This window comes from Anoplophora glabripennis, unplaced genomic scaffold (assembly GCF_000390285.2).
Source record: "Anoplophora glabripennis isolate ALB-LARVAE unplaced genomic scaffold, Agla_2.0 scaffold288, whole genome shotgun sequence".
Lineage (NCBI taxonomy): Eukaryota > Metazoa > Arthropoda > Insecta > Coleoptera > Cerambycidae > Anoplophora > Anoplophora glabripennis.
The window spans coordinates 434347-457578 of NW_019416427.1; the positions used below are offsets into that span (position 1 = coordinate 434347).

At 33.7% G+C, this 23232-nt stretch overlaps 1 protein-coding gene across 3 annotated transcripts in view; it reads right to left on the reverse strand.

Annotated features, from left to right (window-relative positions):
- Window positions 1-14253: 14253 nt before the first annotated feature.
- Window positions 14254-23232, reverse strand: part of LOC108906170 — a 31247-nt gene continuing 22268 nt past the window's right edge. For all 3 annotated transcript variants that reach the window (XM_018709369.1, XM_018709367.1, XM_018709368.1), the window contains exon 2: window positions 14254-22052. In XM_018709369.1, the coding sequence (XP_018564885.1) occupies window positions 14307-21857 (7551 nt within the window). In that variant the 5' untranslated portion in view covers window positions 21858-22052 and the 3' untranslated portion in view covers window positions 14254-14306. The remainder of the gene's footprint in view (window positions 22053-23232) is intronic.

Sequence of the window (23232 nt, forward strand, 5' to 3'; positions counted from 1 at the left end):
ACGATAGTATCCATAATATTAACTACTAATATCTGTGATATATCTGTGAAATTATATATTCATATCAGTTACACAATAGTACAGTATATACCGACGCTTTAGTACAAAAACATGCTATCTAGATTTCGGTTGGAAAACGTGCTATCTCAAATTAAGACAGGAAAACATGCTATGAAATATATTATAGTTTATTATAACTGCATGGTTTTAATCATTCCAATTTCATACCAATTTATTTTTCTAGTCAAACTGATATAGCATGTTTTTACTTAAAGATTTGGGCTAGCATGTTTTCCAAGCTTAATTTGAGATAGCATGTTTTCCCACCGAAATTTGAGATAGCATGTTTTCCGGCCGAAATCTGAGATAGCATGTTTTTGTACTAAAGCGTCGATACGGGGTCTGTTCAGAAAATAACCAAACATTATTTTTTTAAACTTTATTATTAATTTTATAGATTAGTGGTCCTTGTCTCCTTCAAAATGTTGCTCTCCCCTACCCATAAATTTGTAATTTCAGAAATCAGTTTTCAGAGTTTTATACCTTCTTATTAAAAAATAAGTGGTTATCAATCACCATCAAACTATATTGTGTAGGAACTGGGAATTCACAAACTGCGTTGCACATATTTTCTGCACGTGACATAGTTTTTACTGTAAAATTGTCTAACAATTTATATTTTTGGCATAAACAATTGAAGCATACAAATTTAGAGCGGTATCTACCCACAACACCCTCGATTTCAAATGCATTTGAATGTGAAAGTAACAGTAAATTCGAAATTTCTTATCCGGAACAATCGGCGATATTTGAAAAAACAACAACTTTCAGAACAAAAAATTCAAAGCACATGCTCAATCAAGTAAATTCCTTGGTACATAAATACATCCTTGGTACACCCCAGTACATTTTATAGAAAAGTTCTAAATAAATCCCCGTACGTCCCCAAAAAGTCCTGGTCACTTATAAATCCTCATGTGTTCTCCTTCGCTTTGTCCATAAAATTATTCCACTTCTAACCTCCTTTATATTCCTATTACTTTAGAATTATTAAGAATTTGGTGTTTGTGAATATATATTAAATACACAGACAATATAGCGTATCGCCACAGACTGCTTCTTAAATACAGGAAATTGGCAACTGCTAAATAAATTTAATGCTGTCAATTATGTAATTAAAGAGATATGGAACTTATCTTCTGTTTGGAAATCACAATTGCCTTAAATGCTAAATAAAATAAATCAAGTTAGAATTAAAACTATGAATTTACCTAATTAATTATTTATTTTATATCACTTTGAATGGGAAAATTCAAAAACTCGAAATTAATGTTTTTAGATTTGTGCGTCGACTTCCAATATGGTACGATATTAACACCTATATTTAAAAAAATTGCATTATACACGTTGTGTATCCTTAGATGGGTACTGCTCTCTTACTGTTGATTTCTTTAGATAGGTAAAATAATTATTGACACAAGTGTTGACTAACATTTTTGTTTTTCGACATACTGACTTCGGACCTTTTCTATTCAACGCAGAACGGACAAACAGAACCAGAGGAGTGGGGAGATTTTTTTATTTATTTTTCAATTCAACGCACCGTTTCCGAATTATAAGACCTTTTTTACTGTATCACCTCACACACCTCTTTTTCCGAAATTTATTTTCCACATACGGACTTCGGACTTTTTTCATTCAACGTAGAACTGACATATAGAACCGGGGGAGTGGGGAGATTTTTTCGATTATTTTTTCGATTTAACGCACCGTTTCCGAGTTATACGGCTTTTTTACTATAACACGTCACACACCTCTTGTTTCCAAAATTTATTTTCGACCTACGGATTTCGGACCTTTAGCATTCAACGCAGAAGGAACATACAACACACCGTTTCCGAGTTATAAACACTTTTTTATCTTATGATGTTACACACCGTTGGTCCTGATTTTTTTTTGGCATGGAGGTTTTGACGTTTTTCACTCGTTCATCATGGGAGATTTTTTGATATTACTGTGTGACATCATAGATCGACAACGAAGGCAAAAAAGGCCATCCGCTCTACCCGACGCTCCCTCCTTAGGTGTCCTGAAATTGCTGGGGAGACTTTTGAAGACAGCGAGAGAGAGAAGCCCTCTATGAGGACAGAGCCACTCTATCTCTCTCGCACACAATCAGACAAAAATGACAAACGAACCTTCTTTTAAAAATACATGGGATTTATCATTATTAGAATAACCCATTTTAATTTAAAAAATTTAAAAAATTACAATGGGTTATATAATTAACTGTATTATTCAAATAACAATAATTTGCAAAAGTTCTTCAGGAATACTGGCAAATTTATTTTGGAGGAAGAATCCCGTCAACGAACACTAAAAAATATTATTAGAAACCTTAGGTGGCCAGAAAACAGCACCGATCTCATTGTTAGTCCTTTAGACATATTTTTTTTAAATACCTGAAAATTTACAAGTATTGAAAGAAAAATACAGGACGAAATGCTTGATAATTTTGAATTTGTTTTTGAAGCAATTAATAGTAAATTGAAACATATTTTCAACTGTATCATCACAATCACTTGCATGTTGATTTGTAAAAATTGTAGGTATATTAATGTTATTTCGTTTTTAGTTATTCTCCTTATGTTGTTGTAAAGGTTAGTTATAAAAAGCGTTCTTTGTTATTTTCATAAGGATGAATTTTAATTTTTTTTAATGATTTTTTTTATTTTAAACATATATATTTTATGCCAGTAAATTTTGATGTCAAATGAAATAAAGGAAAAGTCGTACATTTGTATTTAAAGTTTCTTTCTATCTTTAATTATTAAACCTATAAGTGGATGTCAAAATACAAAAAAAAACCTGTACCTACATTCCGCGACGTACTAATAACCCACCTTGTATATTAAATAAATTTATCGTCATCATCAAATATTAAAAAAATTATATTACAAGCTGTTTAAAATATTATTACGAATTTTGTTTATTTGGAAATATATTTTCTGCAGTATTTCAATACCAAAAAATGAAAATAGTAGGTAGCTAATTAACGAAATTATGATTAAATAACTTAATTGTAACACCGCTGCAGAATATCATATGAAACTACATAGATATTCGTTGATTCTTTAAAAACATTTTTATCAATACCTACATCACACATTTAAGTAAATACAGTAACGCAAAAAACAGATATTGATAAAAAAAGTGTACAAAAGTACGCCTGGCAACATTACCAAAGTCTTGTTTATATGTTGCTAGGATACGCGTAGGTATGCGGGCCGCTGCATTTGATTCTTCCTAAAATTCTGCTGGTGGTGTACTCTACCGGCAATTCGGAAATTTAAAACTGTTGGCCTATTTCAGTAGCTGTCTGTGGCGATAGCCATTTTGTCTGTGTTAAATATATTTAAAAATTCATTTATATACAATATACTTAAAATACTTAATTGAAAGAACAAAGTAAAAATAACGAAATCTGATATAACATACATTTTTTAAAAAGTATTTACACTTAAAAAAACAGGTTAGCAATAAAATTGTGTCAAGAACAAAGCCCTAAGTCGTAGAAATATATTTGCATAAAGAAAGCTAATAAAACAGAGGAAACATATGTAAATCCCCCTACTGAGGAATAACTGGACAGGCAGCACCTAAATTCACTAACTTTACAATGTTATTCGCTGCATGGGTAACATAAAAATCGAAACAGTATGCTGAATAAAGTGCCTGCTTTAATTTAGATTACCCTTGGCATTTCATGGGGTGGAAATTATATCTATTGCCTTGTAAAAATATAAATTTTTACAACAGTGACATTTCTAAATGGAAAAGATGGTAGTAAGCATTGCGTTGGGCCACTTACGACAAATTCTGAATATTTTTTTATGCATGTATGCATGTAAAAAATCATATCTACAAATTTTTGTAACAAATTATTCGTACAAATTCGGTGGTAACACCCTTAAAAACATCTCTTCCTGCATCTGCATCAAGGTTATACAGGATGACCGACGAGGCATCCGAGATACTTCGTACTCTTCCCGAATTCCCAACAGTTCTTGAAATAACGGGGTTTGAAGTTGCCAGATCGTATGAATAGTTGCTAGAGTAAATTACATTGTTGCGACTAGAGGGCTAGGTAATTTAATAATTTTTTTTAGTTTCTTAACTGTCGTCATTAACAGTTGATTTTTATAAATTTTTTTGCGTCATATCTGTTAAAATCATGCCTTTAATTTAATCAAATGAAGAATACGCGGACATGATTTTCGTAATATGGACATTGCAATGATAGTACCACCGCCCCAGTTAGAGAATATCAACGTCAATATCCAAACCGCCGTCGTCCAGACAAGCAAACGTTCAATAGAACCTTCACAACTCTTCAATTAAGATGTGTGTTCCCTAAACCGACTTGTGAAGGAGGAGCTGTGCGAAGAGACAACGCTGCAGAAGTGCTTGAACTTGTTAAAAATGATCCTGGTAGTACTAGAAGAATTTCTGTTCTTACTGGACAAAGTAGGACGGCTTTGCAAGACTGCGAGAAAACGGACTGCATCCCTATCATTACCAACCAGTAAACAAGTAACTTCTCCCCACGGATCTTCCTCAAAGAGTTCGTCTTTGTGAATAGTGGAGCAATAAGAATGCAAATCTATGGATAGGTCGCGGTGATCCCATTGCTTGGCCACCGCGATCTTCGGATCTCAACTCGTTTGAACTTTTTCATATGGGGACATGTGAAGTTACTTACCTATTCAATGGGAAAGCCTAACTGCAGGGATCAACTCATTGAGAAGATTCATACAGCGTTTGATGAGATGAAAAAATAATATGCAGAACTACAACTGGGAACGACAGAGGATTGAGTTATGCATTGCACAAGGCGATGGTGAGATGGGCAGCTTTAATAGCTACAATGTCATTACGCTTTTATTAAAATAAACCAGATTTTTTCTAAGCTCTTTAGTCGCAAAGTATCTCGGATACCTCAGCGGCTACCCTGTATTTTTGCTTGATATTTTGCCAATGGGTTGCACACTCAACTCTCAATTACGCTGTTAAGATATGTAATTTAAAATGATTCTCATTGTAGGTTCCCTGTAGCTCAAAAATTAGTATTTAAGTCATAAGAGCATTGTTAAAATTTAAATATTTCTGTTGATATGCCACTGTATAAAAACATACAGATGTTTGAAGATAAATATTTTATCAACTAATTTAATCATTCATGTTTAGATCCCTATTATCGGTTCCATACATATAAACTCTTAGAGCATATACCTACTACATGGAAGAAGCAGGCTTACAGCGACAGTGTAGACGTATGACAGAGAGAGAGAGAGACATAATTAGGGTACTATCTTTCTATCACGCGCAGATACGTGATTGGGTAATGCAACTCCCTTCGCTCTCTAGCAGAACAGGCATTGAACTTACCTGAACTATCGCCCTTTCTCTCTACAGCGTATACAGTTTTTAACACGCGGTGTTTGTTCTATGTAGTATATGCTCTAAGTATAACATTATTCAGAAAAATCAAAAATATTCAATGAACGATTTTGATAGCAGGAGAAGTTCAAATTTTACGGGGCCGATCTTTGCGTAAAATGAAAGTTACTTTGAATTGTGGAATCAAGTTTAATTTAAATAGAATGTTAAAAACATTTCACAAAAAGTTTTTGATATTATGTTTTAGCCAATATCATCTTCGATAAAACGGCTTCCTATAGGATGGCAGATTTACTTACTTAGCCTCATTTCCTATTTTGTGCTTATTTTTACTTGTATCCTGTTTGCTACTATAACTGCCTATTAACATTTTTTCTCTAAATATTTTAGCATTCCAACACTTTTATCAAGATCAAAAGAACTTATAGGTTTTTTCATATTTTATTAATTCACGTTTAATCAGTTTGAATTTATTTTGGGACAATCCAAATGATACTGAAAATAATACAAATATTTCTGTATTCAAGGGTTTGCCAAATGATATGTTACCAAATCTAAATTAAAAAACAATTTTAATACTTTGATAGGCTAAATATTGATTCAACGAATATAGCAAATAGTCAATATGAATTTGCGGAACTAACACCCACTTGAACTCACTCTTCCGCACGAGTAGATAATCAAAGCTTGTCGTACTGCAAACATCCAAGAATCAGAATTAAGTAAACACGTGTGTTTTGTTGGTTTAAAATATTTTGCTCGCCTACATAGATGATTTTCGACATCTTTACTTATGTTTCAGGTGTATATCGAACGTGAATGGCAAGAACCTTATTTTTTTATTAAAAATAATAGCGAGCACGTCTTGAATTGAATATACAGGGTATAAGTTTTTATCTTGATAACTTCTGGAACAACAAGAAAAGTAAAAAGACGGATTGAAGTTAATTCTATATTTTTCATGAAAATTTATCGTTTTGCTGTGGCGTTCCACAATGTTTGAATGATATTTTATAATTTTCATAATTTCTCCTCTTCATATTGGATGCATAATCTTTTAAAATGTTCGCTAATTGTTTGACAGTCAAAAAGACTGATCTATTTTATATGTCTTTTTATTACAAAACTCGATATATTGTTTCCATACGCTATTTTTAGGTAGGTATTAAATGTTGATCTTCTTTTCGAATTACTGATTGATCTTCTTTACCAAAACGAGACAGCAAATGAGGATGGTTGCGGCTGGTATGGCTAATCTTCGACTCAGGATACTTTTGAAAATATCCTCAACTACTATTTTCGAAGACTATTATTCCCTAAATTAAGTAACTTTGCCCAAACTTAACGATATCTCTATTTTTACTGTTTCCGACATAACAATGTTATCGCTCTCAGTTTTAGACATCTTGTATGTTACCATTAACCTTAACCAATAGATATTTTCCGTTTCACCCTTATTCTTTGTTTTACATTTGATTCGAAATTGTATGTAAAGCTTTTAAGTGGATCGAGATTATGCACTGAAACACATACGTTTCAGTTCCGAATTTCGGATCAGGTTTCTAGTTGATTTAACTTTCAGTTCCTCTGCTTTTTCAACATAATCTTCCGAAAAATAAAATCCCTACACCTTTGTTTCGCCGTACCTTAAAATATTCTCATCAAATCGTGTAAATTTCATCTCATTTTCCGTTGCGATTTTAATATAAGTGAAAACAAAGTCAGTATTTTATTATCTAAAGGTAGGCGTACGCATTTCATTCAGAGCTGCACAATGTATTGTTAGATACTACCTATTGGTTATACAGGGTGGCCAAATGAAAACGAAACAGAGCCATTTTCAGGAACTGCGTCAAGATTGTAGAAAAACGCTCAGACCCGTCGATTTTAGATTAAAGGGGGACATTCTTTACTGATATTTTTTACTCCGCCACTTTCACCCCCAAGCAAGGGTAAGCAAGTAATATTTCTTTTGAAAGCTCTTACAATTCTCTGTACAACAGACTTTAAATTTTATAATTCCGCCCAATACTTATTAAGAAGTCGGTTTTTCCGACAGAAGTACGTGCTCTCAAGTGTAGACGTGCTTTTTTAATCAAACCATGGCGAGATGGCCGAATGAAGACTTACTTTTATACCTGCGCTTACAACCATCATCGCAGAGTTTCTTGTTCAGACATCTTTCAGACGAATACACGAGCTGCCCTTGTTGGTCTAACACTAGGTTCTGTGGGACACACTCGCTGTCAGAACGCCTAGGACCGTCGATATTAATTTCGGTTCTTGTTGGTCGTATCAAATGCGTCTAAACGTTTATCCGTTCTTCACACTCGACACCTTCAGTGGTGACTGGTATATCCACTTTTCTATAGTTTTTTTAAATTTCGTATCTAGTTTTTCTCTAGCACTGAGTTGGTAATGGTGGTTGACAAATTGATTATAAGATAACTGACTGATACTTTTTATATAAAATCAGGGAGAATTATGAAAATAGACTATTCATTTATACATAATCAACAACGAAATTGATTGAAGGGCAATAGATTAAATAAAATTTTTGAAAAACTATAGTTTTGTAATTTCATTTCTAAATAATTGTTCCCACAAGTCTGTGCGCATCAAGTTTTTTTTTTTATATTTAATTCATAATTTTTTTCATTTTCTTCGGTTGATAATAAAGATTTTGGACTTTCATTTTCCTTGCATATTTTCCAGGCATATTTTCTTTCATTTTTAGGTATTTTAAAACTATAACTTTATTAAACTCTAAAAACAATCGATGTATTGAAAATATCGATATATTTTTCGACATATTCTAACATTGATGTCACCATACGATATATTACATCGAAAAAAACATCGATGTCCATCCCTATTACAACTACAGCGTCATCACTGGTTTTATATCGTCCGCGTGCCATTTCATGCGCTTCTATGCCTTCTCAATCCAATGGTGGGATTGTGGCGGCAGTTTACGTTGCCCATATTGTCAATACTTACAGCAGCGCGCACCAGTGGAGTGGGGTAGAAAACATGGCAACGGTTACGTTCCCGGTATCGCTGGTATGGTTTCACGTTCATCTGCTGTATTTCCCGTGCCGTTGTCTATGCTTTAAGGTCTGCGCAAAGGTGTATCACGCATTCTCTTCTCACACCGTTGTTGTTCTTACCAAAAATCTTCTTCATGATTCATAATTATTTGGATGTTGTTCTATTTCCCATAACCCTCTCAACAGGTTGTAAAACCTTTTCATTGTCACAAGTATCTCCACCACCATACCTATATAATCTTTCCTGTATTCACATGATACGCTGTATACTATCAGAACCCTTAGGTTCACCCTGATATTGATTTCGTATCTTGTTGCTGGTTTTAAGGCCACTGTGGCGGAACCATACAATGGTTCTGGGACATTTTCTAGTAGCCTCTGTCGCGTCCAATGCTTCCAACGTTTCACTGTTCTTTACTATCGGCATCTGCAGTGGTGTGAAAATTTCACCGAGACTGAAGCCTCGGCATTAGTTCGTAGAGTTTGTGTTTCCTTTGTCTATTGTTAACTCAACCGAGTATTTCAACTTATGCTTTAAAATTTAAAATTTTAAAAATTGTTACTTATATTTTAGACTCCCCTGTATGTTAGAAAATCTCTGACTGTGTTTTATGAAAATCTGCTCGGATATTAATAACTTTAAACAAACACTGAGACAAAATAAAGTAACCCTTTTTAATAATTCCAAGACAACGTTCTTTCACCTTACTATACTCGCAGAGAGGATGTCTAATTCCATCTACAAATATAGCTGATCCATTTGTCGATTCAGGTACTGACAACTCAAATACAGATCGACATCCGCACAAACATACAGTTTAATTTTTATCGCAGTTTTCAAGATTATAGGCTTCTTTTAAGTCGAAAAGATTTGTTAAAATAAAATCAATAAAATCGACCAATGAAGAAGAATACTATCCTATTTATGTCACATATTAACAGTAACAAACACCTGAAAAAAAGAAAACCATTTATTGATTAAGTAGTAAACTAAATGCATATTGTCAAGCTCCATTTGATAAAACTGAAAAGTTTACTGTTACAGTGTTAGTGAATTGACACTAAATATTTTGCACTATACACTTGTAAAATATACAGGGTGATTCAGTCATAATGTCAATCATTTTAACCACGTACCCCGAAGATTGAAGCGAAACAGCGTTGCCATATCAAAAGCAAATAAGTAATAAAATATTCAAATCTGCTACCGTTAATCGTATCTTCCGCATTGTTTTCCCGCAAATTTGGAGATCACGTCATTCATATGGAGAGGGGATATGCAGAAAGTATGCAGAATGCAAGGATGCAATACAACTCGCAGTTTATTTCGGATTGTTTCGCGAGTCGGTCGTATTAGCTAATTTTACGAATTTTGAATATGCGGAAATGGTGGTTTTATATGGAGAATGTTTAACGAAATGAGAGTGCCTCTGCAACAGAATATCGGATGATTTTCTCTTATTTTCCGAATCGGCGTACCTTCGTGCGAGTTTTCAACATCTTCACGATACAATGTCTTTGATACCGCGACGAGAACTTGCAGAGCATCGGCAAAATGACTTGAATGAGATAGAAGCTGTTTAAAATTTAATTTAAACTGTTTTTTCTTTGAAAAAGCATGTTCATACCTCCTCGAAATCTTTGCTGGGCAACGGTGGGTAATTCGATATGCTAATTGCACGGTTTTAAAAAGTATCTTATGTCATTCATTACATATTTTAACGTTATACTCTTATTGGCTGAGGTGAGCAAGAAAAAACACGAGTTTCTAAAATAGTCAACACAACCATTTATTTATGAGGGCTAACACTTGGACAATGTTTAAATTTGGCAAAGTCGACATCGAGTTGCCTTGGTAGCGAATGTGTCAATGCCGCCAGTGATCAGAAGTGGTCTTAAAAGAGGTTTAAATAATGATTTAAAAATATTTTTTTCAGCGTAAATATGCATCTAACATTTTTTTATGGCGTATTCGTATTCTAATCATTTTTACCTATTAAAATTAATTATATTATGGCTGACTCATCTTGTACAAAATTTTTCCCTCTGCTATAACATTTTTTTTACAATAAAATATAAAGCAAAATTTAATTTTACTACACGATCGTTGCTCGTACCACCCAAATATAAATACAAAACAACCGCTAACCAAAGGTATAAATTAAGAACCTTTGATAATGATAAATAAGACCTGTCTCATTTAATGTGTCACCAAATGTCATCTGTTACCTCATATTAGTCATACACACTTCCAAGTAAAACTGAAGAGGTTTGGTGTTAGTTAGCCGGCAGAGCCGGAAGGTACTGGAGTCCCATACGGGAGGCAATCGAGCTTAATCCAGATTCGTTCCGCACACGCAAGGCTCGCACAGACGCACGACATAAAGTGAGCACAAGAAATCAAAGAACAACCCAATCATCGTCACCTCACAAAGAGGTCGTCAATGCAACATCTGGGCAGTCACGACAACACACACACTCCAACATGCAATAAACAATGAGCAATCCACAACAATAATTGTAACAATTTTATATTAGAAAAACACACGCCCCCGAGTGCAAGACAATGAAGGCCAAACACACACAGAACCACTATCATGAAACATCCATATTCCACGAACAACACAATCATGACAAAAACAAGTTAGATGCGAAACAAAGAAGTCGTTATGGTAAAGTCAGGCAATCACGACAATATATTGTGATGCTTCAATTATGACAAATATCTTTGTTCTGTTTTGTGTATTGGTGTGTATTATTATATAGAGCGCCAGTAAAATGTTGTAACTTTTTCTATTAATTCATGAAATATAATTGATCACTTACCAGGCTAGCTTTTCTCACAGGATATCACTCAATGTAATTTAAATGGTAATTCAAAGATAAAAAATGGTTTTAGTATTCGGAATTTAAAATTAACTTATAATTTGATTAGTGTTTTCTTTTTTTTTATGATTTGATTGACAACTAAATTTATTCTGTTAATTTTGCACAAATAATTTCTATGAATTTTATTAGAACATGAGTTCCCATCTCAGAAGTCGGTTCATAGATTAAACTGAATAAAATTAAATAATATAGTGTGATCTGGGTTCAAACTTTCTATTGATATTTATGATGACAAATAAATTATTAAATTTTTCTATTCCCTAATTTAACCTGCTCTATCTTAGTTCTATGCTACAAACATGTACTTATTCTATTCTTATAATTATTATTGTCACTCACTTCAGACCGATCAACAATCCTTCTTTCTTACACTGTCCTTGATTTCTTACGTCGGTACTTTCTCTCTGTAGCGTTGCTTATATCCTCTCCCTTCTAGGCGTCTACGTACTCTCTCCTGGTGATTGTCGATATATGCTAGATGGGACTTCTAGCTCTCCCCTGGTCTCTCGTACCCCTCGAATCTTTTATTCTTGGCTAGGATAATTCAGACAATTTTAATAATCTAACCTTTTTAATATTTACGTTTTTCGTTATCCGTATCTCCTGTTACTTTCTTCCAATACAAATTCTTATCTCCAGAAACTTTTCATTCAGGTTCTCAATAACTTCTCCTCTCGTCTTTGATACTTTAATTAGCTGGTAATAATTTAATCTTCTTATATTCTTTTTGACAATTCCTCCTCTGTACTCTCCTGTCTTATTTTCTTATTATTATTATTTTTTTTCGTCTCCTTGATTACCGTCGCACTACACACTTAATTTAAAATACAAAATCTCCTTTTTTTTTTATTAACCAATCAGATCACTTTAAATTTTACACTTTTAATTTAACTTTTCTAATATTATTTAATTCCCAATTCACTATCTAATGCCCTTATTTTATACCCACTTTTATAGATTTAGACTAATATTCCACTAAAATTCATAATCTACTTATAAATTGTCATCAAATTAACTTCCACTGTCATTCCTTGACATTAATATCTTTTTATCCCAATACTGCCATTTAAACCTTTGAATTATTGATTCTTCTCAATATATATTTTAACAAGAAATAAATAATGAGCAATCGTTAATAATAACTATAACAATTTTACCTTAGAAAAATATATGCCCTTGAGCACAAAACAATGGAAGCTAAACATACAAAGAATTATTATCATGAAACTTCTATAACCATCACAATCATAAAATTACATAGAACAATTAACAACAAAGTACTTAAAGAATATTACCTGCTAACTAATACCGGTTAAACACTTAATTTTACACTACTTTGTCACACTGCCCGTCGATCGTCTTGTTACCTACCTGCACACTGTTCTCATTCCAACTGCCTATCTTCAACTCTTTAGGCTTCCTTCCAGAATTTCCTACCTAAGTGCCTGTTTTTTGTGCTTCCTTCTATCGACCGTTAATATTACTTTTTCATTGTTGTGCAACACTCATGTAACAGGTGACGTGGAAGTTGATAAGATAAGTACGGTTTTGCACAATAGGGAATTTTTTATTTCGAGAAATCCGAATGCGAGTTAAAAAATGTACACTTATTTGATATAGATAAACCTCCCCAGTTTCAAGATTCAGTCACAATGTCATTCATTTTAAGGGAAGGGAATAAGATAGGGAAAATGAGTAGAATACGAATACGCTATTAAAAAATGTATATTTACGCTGAAAAAAATATTTTCAAATCATTATTTACACCCTTTTTCGGGCGGCTCCTGACCGCTAACCTACAAAGTATTATCGAGAGCAAATCTTGACCTACAGTAATATTCGGTCATTAAACTAACTTTTAAATTGTTTTTAATCTGTAGCAAATTACAATAAATAAATAGAGCTTTTTAACTAGACATATAAATGAATAAGATATTTTTTTACATTTTAAATATTAGCAAGTATTATTTATTTGTTAATAAAAACAAGTATATAAGGATAATAATTGTTAACGATTGTTCGGTTATACAATTTAGTATTTTTAACGTTTTTACTACATTTTATCATTGAATATGAGTTTTTAGTATTATGTTCAATTAATTATTCAGTTTGTAGTACGTATATCTTATTGTGTGAGTTATTTCTTTTTAATGAGTATGGTACCTACCTATTTAAAATGACACTACGGCTAGCAAAAACACACTCATTTGTCCACAAAGTCTTAATAAAGATGAGATGATGCACTTTGATTTTGAAATTAATAAATAGCAATACTGGAAGAAGCGAAAAGATGACTGGGAAAATCATCTATTTCGCTACAAATTTTAATAGTTTTGTACTTCGCCGGCTGGTGAGTTCCCTATAGCGCCGAGTTAGGGGGTATTTTGCTTATTTCTTAAAAGGTCGATAATAATGTTTCTTTCGATTTTCTATCTTTATTAGGTCTTCCGAATACGTGGTTAAAATTAATGACATTATGAATCATTTAGTACAAGTGGACTTTCTGATCACGCTGACATGATTTCTTTACTTACCCAAGTAGGCTTTGCCGATTATATTTAATAAACATTTATTTCATCTAACCAACAACAAATTTACAACAATATAATATGAAATAACTAATAAATTTAGAATCAATGTTTAACACTGTAGGAACTATATTCTGTTAACGCATGTTTGGCTAAATCTCATTATTTTCGTGCCTAGAATCTATAGTCACTCTATGGTCCAATTATTACAGACCACCCTGTATATTGTAACACAATTATTCTTGAACAGCATTATAATTATTTTTACAATTTTTTACCTTCTCCCTGTAGTGATGGATTTATTGGAAAAATAATACGCAAAGCCGTAATAAAAATAAATTTATTGTACAATTAAATAAGAAACCTAATTATTTACAATTTATCTAACAGGTGCATAGAAGTATAGTCTTTTACTGGGGTCTTTAATAAAAAATGGTTTCTTCGTAGGTGCAGCGAATCCTTCTACAAACGATGGAATTTTAAATTTATTGCCGATTGTTATAACTCTGGCAGTTTGGTCATCTTCCCTTACTCCCTCTTTCGTACCATCATCATCATCTTCTGCGCTGTTTACTATCTCTTCCAACTCTTCATTTGGCAAGTCTTTTATAATTTTTAATGCGTTGATGTCGAGTGGTAACTTTAAGTCTGAATAAATCTCTTCGGGTTTTGGTACCGCGTTCGCTAATTTCTGAACGTCATTCCTGTTTTCTACATACCTTTTCGTTTGGACGGGTATTTCGCTTTTCGAAAAACGAGTTTCATCTGCTTTCAGTTCAATAATTTCATCTTCTTGTCTGTAATTACCTCCGGTCTTCTTGGTTTCGTCATAATTTTTAAAAACGTCAACATCTTTGGCTTGGTTTATTGCTTGTTGATTCTCAAGTGTTGCCGCTTTGTCCGTGCTTTCGTTTTCACGCATGTAGTTTCCTCCATGCTTTTTTGTTTTGTCATAGTCTTTAAAAACTTCCACCGAACTTTTCTTTTCGGTTCCATCGTTAAGGTTGTTTTGTCTGACCTGTGGTGATCCGAATTGGCTTTCCTCTAATTGTTGCTCTGGAATCCTTTCATCATTTTCTGGCCTATAGTTGCCTCCATGTTTCTTCGTATTGTCGTAGTTTTTAAATATCTCCACATTTTTTAATAATACAGGATTTTCTAATTTAATATTACCTGAGTCATTTTCTGACCTGTAGTTGCCTCCGTGATGCTTCGCCTTATCATAATCTTTAAAAACTTCTACCGAACTTTTCTTTTCAGTTCCATCGTTAAAGTTGTTTATTCTGACCTGTGGTGATCCGAACTGACTTTCCTCTAGTTGCTGTTCCGGTATTGCTTCTTCACTTTTTGACCTGTAGTTGCCCCCATGCTTCTTCGTCTTGTCGTAATCTTTATATACCTCTACATTTTTTAATAGCACAGGATTTTCTAATTTAATTTTAGCTGAGTCATTTTCTGACCTGTAGTTGCCTCCGTGCTTTTTCGTCTTATTGTAATCTTTAAATACTTCTACATTTTTTAATAATACAGGATTTTCTAATTTAATATTAGCTGGGTCATTTTCTGATCTGTAGTTGCCTCCGTGTTTCTTCGTCTTATCATAATCTTTAAATATCTCTACTTTTTTTAACTGTACAGGGCTTTCTAATTGAATATTAGCTGTATCATTTTCTGATCTGTAGTTGCCCCCGTGTTTTTTCGTTTTATCGTAATCTTTGAATACGTCTATATTTTTTAATAGTACAGGGTTTTCCAATTGACCATTAGTTTTCTGTTTTTCCAAGGTATCATTGGCTGCTTTGTAATTTCCACCATGTTTCTTTGTCCTGTCATAATCTTGAAATACATTTACGTTCGCTATTTGGATACTTTCATGTTTTTCTAGACCTGATTCGCCTTGTTCATTTACATTTATCTTGTCATTTGCAGGTCTATAGTTGCCACCATGCTTTTTACTTTTATCATAGTTTTTAAAGACTTCTACCTTCTTTACGTCTTCCAGATCCGTTTTCTTAGGGACAGTTTTTATGTGTTCTTTTGGTTTGATCGTATCCTCTGTTCCATTCTTCTTTAATTTATCGGATGTTTTCATATCGTCTACAGATTCTCTAATTTTATCTTGTTCTTCAAGTGCTGCAATTTCAGCTTGTTCAGTAATTTCATCTTCCTTTTTATAATTCCCTCCATGTTTTTGTTCCTTATTATAGTTTTTGAAAACATCGACTACTTTTTTCGCTACTGATTCTACGTTATCTATTTGCTCTTCACTAGTACTATTAACGTTATCTGGAACTTCATAGTCTACATAATCTTCCATAATAATCGGTTGATTAGGCACATTACCATTTCTTTCAATAATTTGTTCATGTTTCTCATTACCTTCTGCATGTAAATTTGAGTCTCTTTCAGCTCTTCTTCGCACAATTCTTGAAGCTTCTGTTACTACTTCAGAAGTATCGTTTGTTGCAGGTGTCGTCTTGATTCTTGTTGGTCTTCTTCTATAGTTCCTTCTAGGTTTATCGTGCTGAACTGCACTAGATCCGTCAGCTGTTAAAGTAGTCTGTGTGGTACTTTCAGCATCAACTTGAGCTTCGATGGTATTAGCAGTTGTTGTTCGTCTTCTACTTAAACGAATAATTTTTTGACTGGTTACTTCGGAAGCAGGTGTGGTAGTTTTAGTTTGAATTGAAGCGGACTGTCTTTGTGCTTGCTCTTTCGTTTGTCTCTGTTCAGTACTTGCTGCTGCCTTCTCCGTTTTGGATATAGGTTCTTTGTTAGTGTCCTCTTCAGAGTTACTACTGTGTCGAACATTTGGTCGTTCTATAGTTTTATATTTTGATGTGTCAATGGACGTCTTCGGTAAATAACTCTTAATGTTTGGCAAAAAGTCGGATATATCAAAAATTTCTAAATTGGTGCCAGTTTCGTACCCTCCTGGCGAGTTTCTTACATCATCAACTTGAGATTCTTCTTCGGAATTTTCAGCTTCTTCCTCTTTTTCTTCTTCTTCAGTAGGTTTTGGGGTCGTTGTAGTTTTCTTCTTGTCCTCAATTAATTTATAGTTATTATCTTTACGAACTTTAGCAAGTATAGATAAAAATTCAGGTGGGTTGGTAGATACTGATGTCGGTGTAGATGTGATCATTTTCTGTGTTACTTCTTCAGCACCTTTTTCGGTGGTGGTTGGATCAGGAATTTCTTTATAATTACTAGCACTCTTAAGTAATTTCACAAAATCAGTATAACTTTGCCCTTCTGGCGGAGGTGTGGCTGTAGCAAACACAGGATTCTGTTTAGGTTTTTCAGTTGTTTTTGGAGCTTTTTCAACAACTTCGATATATTCTACTTCTTCTTCCTCTTCTGTTTGTTCTTGAGGCTTTTTATCGTATATAATTTTACCCGTTTTCTCGTCATAGTGATAATTTCTGGATCTTTGAGGTACGTAGTCATCTTCTTCCTTTTTCGCTTCTGCATCTGGTTGTTTAGTATTATTTCGGGATACTTGTGCATATGCAGGCCTTTGGGCGCTTCGTTTACTTCTTAACTTATTTCTATTTGGTTTACCCATAATTTGTCCAATATGATTATCTGTTAGGAAGTCTGAATAGAGATATACCCTTTGTTTTGGCGGTGGTCTCATACCTTGAACAAAATATTTATTGATTTTCCTTTCTTCAATTCTAATAGTCGGGTTTGAAATATGTTGAGCATTGTCTCTCTTTGGATGATATATGGTTTTATAGCCTTGAATTATTGGAGGCATCAGACCCATGACTTCCGTAGGTTCCCTGATGAATAAAGTTGATGTTGATTGCTCGATAACAACTGGTGTCTCTTGTGTTGTAGTTTTAATTCGTCTTCTTCTTTTTGACTTCTTTCTTTTTTTTAAATGTTTTCCTGAACCAACAGGATTTTCTACTTGTGGATATTTGTGATTACTGGCTTGTATTTTAGGCTCAAGTGTTGATATTATTGTGGTAACAGTACTTGACAACACTTTGTTATCTTTTTCAAATAAATTTTGGGCAAATTCTTCAGAAATCTTTTCAGCATTCAGTTTAACAGAGATTGGCTCTGATGATTCTTGAAAATCATCTTTAGGCTTAGGAAAGTTCTTTATATGCTTAAGTACGTCTGTAAAGACGTTAAGTTGTTCGTTGGGTTTTATGTCGTCTTTGTAGAAAACTTCACTTATAACTTTATATTTGGGGAGAACAGTGGTTCTTGTCATGAGGTCTTTAAAGATTGGGAAAGGTGTAGTGGGTAGAAATTTGTTAATATCAAAAATGTGGTATGTCGGATTATGTAAAGAAGCTGGTATTATATAATTGGGCCTACTGGGTTGAATACTGATTTTTCTACTGGGTTGTATATTCGTTAGAATCGGTGGAGGTTTTGGTATAAACTTGTTGATGTCAAAAATTTCGTACGAAGGGTTTCGTGGTTTCATTACGAGTTGTAAAGTATCTGCTTCTGAGAAAGATTCAGGTTTCTTAATATCAGATGTTTCCATTTTCATACTTTCCTCTGCCTTTTTAAGTACTTTTGCTCTTCTTCTCTTACCTTTCTTTTTACCCTTTTTCTTTTTCTTCTTTGCTACAGGTGCATTGGAAACAGTTTCGGTTTTATTTATAATTGGTGAAGACGTAGTGACCTCAGTTATATTCAGTTTAGGTAATTCAGCGTTGATTGCCTTCTTCACTTCCTCAAATTCGTCCTCTGGCAAATATTCAAGGAGTTCAATTTGGTCGTAAATATGTTTTGGTTTTAACTGTATGGTATATTTTGGAGTGGTGATCAAAGGAGGTAATTCATGGAAATTTTGTACATTCATTTTATCACCATCATTATGAGATATTTTAGACTGCTTTGGCTCTAGTTCTATGTTCACTATTGGATTAGGGTTTTTTTCAACAAAGTGATTTGTATATTTAGAATCTCTTTCGGTGTTTTCACCCAGTCCAAAATTTTTCCCTGGAGACCAACTTCTCAAACCAGATTTGTATGGTAAACTGTCAACAACCTCATTTTCTATGCCATGGTTACTAGCTGCAACGTGTAACAGTTCCTTTTCTTTATTGGCGTTTATAGGGCTATTTGGTTCATTTTTTGTACTTTGCGTGTTAGATCTCCTCCCTACATTATCTTCAGTTTTTTTCGTAGAGATATTTTCAATTTCTGAGAAGATAGGTTTCACAGGTCCAACCAGTTTTTCCTGGAAGAATGGATTGTCCAAAGGATTTTCGCCAAAGTATTTTACTTTGAAGCAGTCAATTTTATCACCTAACTTTCCCAGTCTAGGATCTTTAGTAGCTGGATCGTTACCTTCATCTTCTTCTTCATCTTCAATACTTTCGTCTGCGTTTTTAATTCTATCAGGTACCGGATCGACTTCTGGATTAACATCAGAGCAGGCCATTTTTTTATCAGCGAGATCATAGAAGGCTAATTTACCTTCAATTTTTTTCGGGGCATTTTGCAAATCTTCTGCGTATCTTAATGGTGAATTTTCATTTAGACCTTTCTCTTCATAAGCTTTGTAATATGGATATTTATTTTCAATCGGAGCGTTTGACTTTTCTGTTGGTTTACCTATGTCGTGATTTATTTCGTCTATAAAATCAGTATCTATTTCAATTGTAGCAATTCCATCAGCAGATCTTTTTTTACGTGCCTGTAATTTTAATTCGGGTCTTTCTAGACCTTCAGGAGGTTGATCTTCATTTTTTACTACTAATTTCGGGAGAGAAGTAGTTGCCTCGGTAGTTGTTGGTATTTCCATTGTTACAATTTCTGTGTACTCGGTAGGTGTTGCCGTAGTAGAAATATATTCTTGTTCTGCGGTATCACTATTTGTTTGGTTAATTATTTCTTCGATAAAAATTTCATGCGGATTCAGGGATAAAACACTTTTTTCTGCATCAAGCTTACCTTCTTTCCCATAGTGTAATGTATTGTTTTCAGGTTCTATTAAATTAATATTGGCAGTCACAGTTTTATTGACTTTGGGATAGATTTTTACATATTTATGAAACTTTGTGCTATTATTTGGTTGAGGTACAGCTTTAACTTCACTGGATATTTCCATTTCTATATTTTCTCCGGTTTTAGCTTTAGCGGTTACGGTTTTAACTTCTTTAGGTCTAATTAAAGCATCCACTTTTTTTACACCATCCGTAGTTTTTGTCGGTATGATTTTATTTAAGTATGATTCTTCCTCGTAATGGGTACCAGCTGGTTCAGAGTCGTCATCTTCTTCATCATCTTCATCTTCTAGGTTCAATTCTTCTTTTTTAAGTTTCTCTATATCCTCCTTTTTTAAATCTTGGTCGCCGATAGAGTAACTTGCAGATTGTCGGTCGACTTTTGTTACTGGAATCTTTTTCTTTTCCTTCAATTCTTTATTTTTCTCGTCTGATTCGAAATCTTCGACATTTTCAGCTTTTTTCTCATGACCCGCATGGTCGTAAGCACTATCTTCAAACCCTTCTTCAGAGTAAATAGTTTGAACTTTTGTATCTTTGACAAGTTCTTTGAGTCGTCCATTTTCATCGGACTCCGGAGGCAGGTGTTTTTCATCCTCGCTATGTCTTACTTGAGCGTACAGTCTTGTTGGTACAAATATTTCACTCTCTTCAGTGTTTGCTTCCTTAGAACTTTGTTGAGTGGGCGAACTATCAGTGCTTGGTTGCAATTTCAACCCGAATTCTTTCTTTTGATTCTCAAACAATTTTTGAGCTTCTAAGAATGTATCGTATCCATCAGGTTGTTGGTTAGGTTCCTCTAAGTTAATGTATTTTTGTTTACTAACAAAGGGTCGATGTTTAAACCCTGGTTTAGCCCATTGTCCTTCACCGGGATAAATAGGCCTGGTAGGAACATCTTCTGTGTGCTCATGATTATTTACTATAGGTGCCTTTTCAGATTCTAGCCTTTCTACTTTTGGTACAGCTTCTCTAACATAATTTGGGTCATATTGGGTAGGCTCATGCGTTCTGTGATCCCGATAATTTTTTGTAAAGGGATTAAAATTTAAGTTTTTTAAAGCTGTTGGATTATTTGTAGGTTTTGTATTATCTGTTACCGCATGAAACAATTTGTTGCTAGGTACTTGGCCAGCCTGAGGAAACTGGTTGATTTGATAACCATTTATTTGAGGATTTCGAGCAAAGGGATTGTGTAAATTGAAATTCAAAGTATTTATTGGTTGAGAAGTGCTGAAAAGAGTATTTTGATTATTTATTTGAGTGGCAGCTTGACCATCTTGATTGCTGTGAGGAAAAGGATCTAATGGGCTGAAATCTAATTCGGTTATGGGAAGTACAGTGTTAGGATTGTTCACTCGCGGATAGGCCTGCTTTCTATTGACTGCTTGAGACGGTACGGTATTGAATGCAACTAACTGAGACGCTGGCCTTTGGGTTGTATAGGTTATGTAAGGGACTTGACCTGGTACTCCACTGTACGATGCTGGGCCTGAATTATTAGGAACGACAGGTCTTCTGTTGTAATTCCTCTGAAATTGTGGACGTTGCTTCTGTTGGGCATAAGGATCTCTTCTTAATTCGTTTTCATTGTCGGCGAGTGGATTGATGCTGTTCTGTAGATTTGCGTTGCTTATATGGTTAGGAGGATTAACCAAGACTATACCATTATTCGGAGCTATCGCGTTGAACCAATCGTAATCCGTTGCTAGATTCCCAAATAAGTTTCCATTGGAAATTAGTCCATTTGGGGCTGTATTTGGTACATTGTTAATGTATTGATTGATGTTGTTGTAATCGGGTACTGCCTGAGCAAGGGTTTCTTGCTGCCTTCTTGGTTGACTGTCTCTATTTACATTGTTTTGGTTCGGCAGCGTGGGCCAAGCATTAGGTACTTTTATTGCACTTATTGATGTAAAAACACTTATTATTAATAGTAACTTCATTGTTTTTTTTATAAAAGTCTGCAAGTAACACTTGTTAATTTTCGAAGGCGCTCAAAGTTTATAGTCATTGTTTAGAAACGAATAGTCACTCATGTGAAAGTAGACGCAGATTCTCGTCACTTGTGCATATTGCAGTTTGTGTTAGCACTGGACAATTTTTGCAAAGACACCTTCTTCTTGTTGGATCTCATTTACCTATTACAACACATTAAATTATTTTTTATATGATACGAATCCTCGGCTGTACAACAGCTCTCTGATATGAAGTGGTGAATGTAGGGCGTTAAATAAAGACGAAGAACAAATAACTGTTATCTCTGGCATCATCAAATTAAATGTGATAACATTCTATATGAAGAAACTGATTAAAGAATTGAACTCTAGTTTCGTTAGTCGAAAATTAAATTATCCATAGAGCGAGTAAAGATTGTTTAAAAAATCTTCTTAGAATTATTTTACTATCTTTATTTTATTTTTTTATTATAGGATTGACATTCGCTTAAAACAAAATTACTTTGTCGAAATGGTACATAAGAAAAAACATATTTATTTTAAAAATTGGAATCACATACTCTCTGGTCCGACAGTAAGTCTGACTTGAGCCTGTATGTTTTTTCTAATCAATAGTCATAGAGTTCCATTTCATCAATCAATCAATCAATCAATCAATCAATCAATCAATCAATAGTATGGTAAATGTATTTTTTTCTATTAAAAACTTTAAAACGACGTGTTTTTAAAATAATATGGAAGTTGTCTATCTTATACAGCCAAATGGAATAAATTCAATAATAAATAAATGGGGCGTGTTCGAAAAAACGCTCGCACACGTCGATTGGTATTTTTAGTTGCGCATCCTGTAACAGTAGTCAATACCAACTTTCTTATTTTAAATGCAACACCCTATATATTATTAAATTTTTGGATTCTTCAGAAAATTCTAGACATATTTCATATACAATGTCCTATACCTATTTTCAACTGTTTCGGAAATATTAAGTGTTTTCAGATTTATTGCAAAAAAATTAACTACAACACACTAAATACTTATTTCCCATTATAGACAAGGCGAAATCGCCGGCTTCGTATGAAAAAATTAGTGGATTCGATTTTTTTGCATAATCACCTCCGTGAGATGTCCCTGAATGAGGATCAAATTGTTATCGGCCGGTAACCTGGTTCACAATTTTTTTAAACTAATTTTTTTTAAACAAATTGCAAAAATAACTTGCTTTGCTCCAGAAAAAGTTTTATCAGGTATTTCGGAGTATTCTAAACAAAATAGTTCCTATACCTATGCTCCTAAAATCAACGGTTTCTGAGTTATAAACAATTTAATGTACGAAAAAATGCAAAAACTGTCATTTTCAAGACT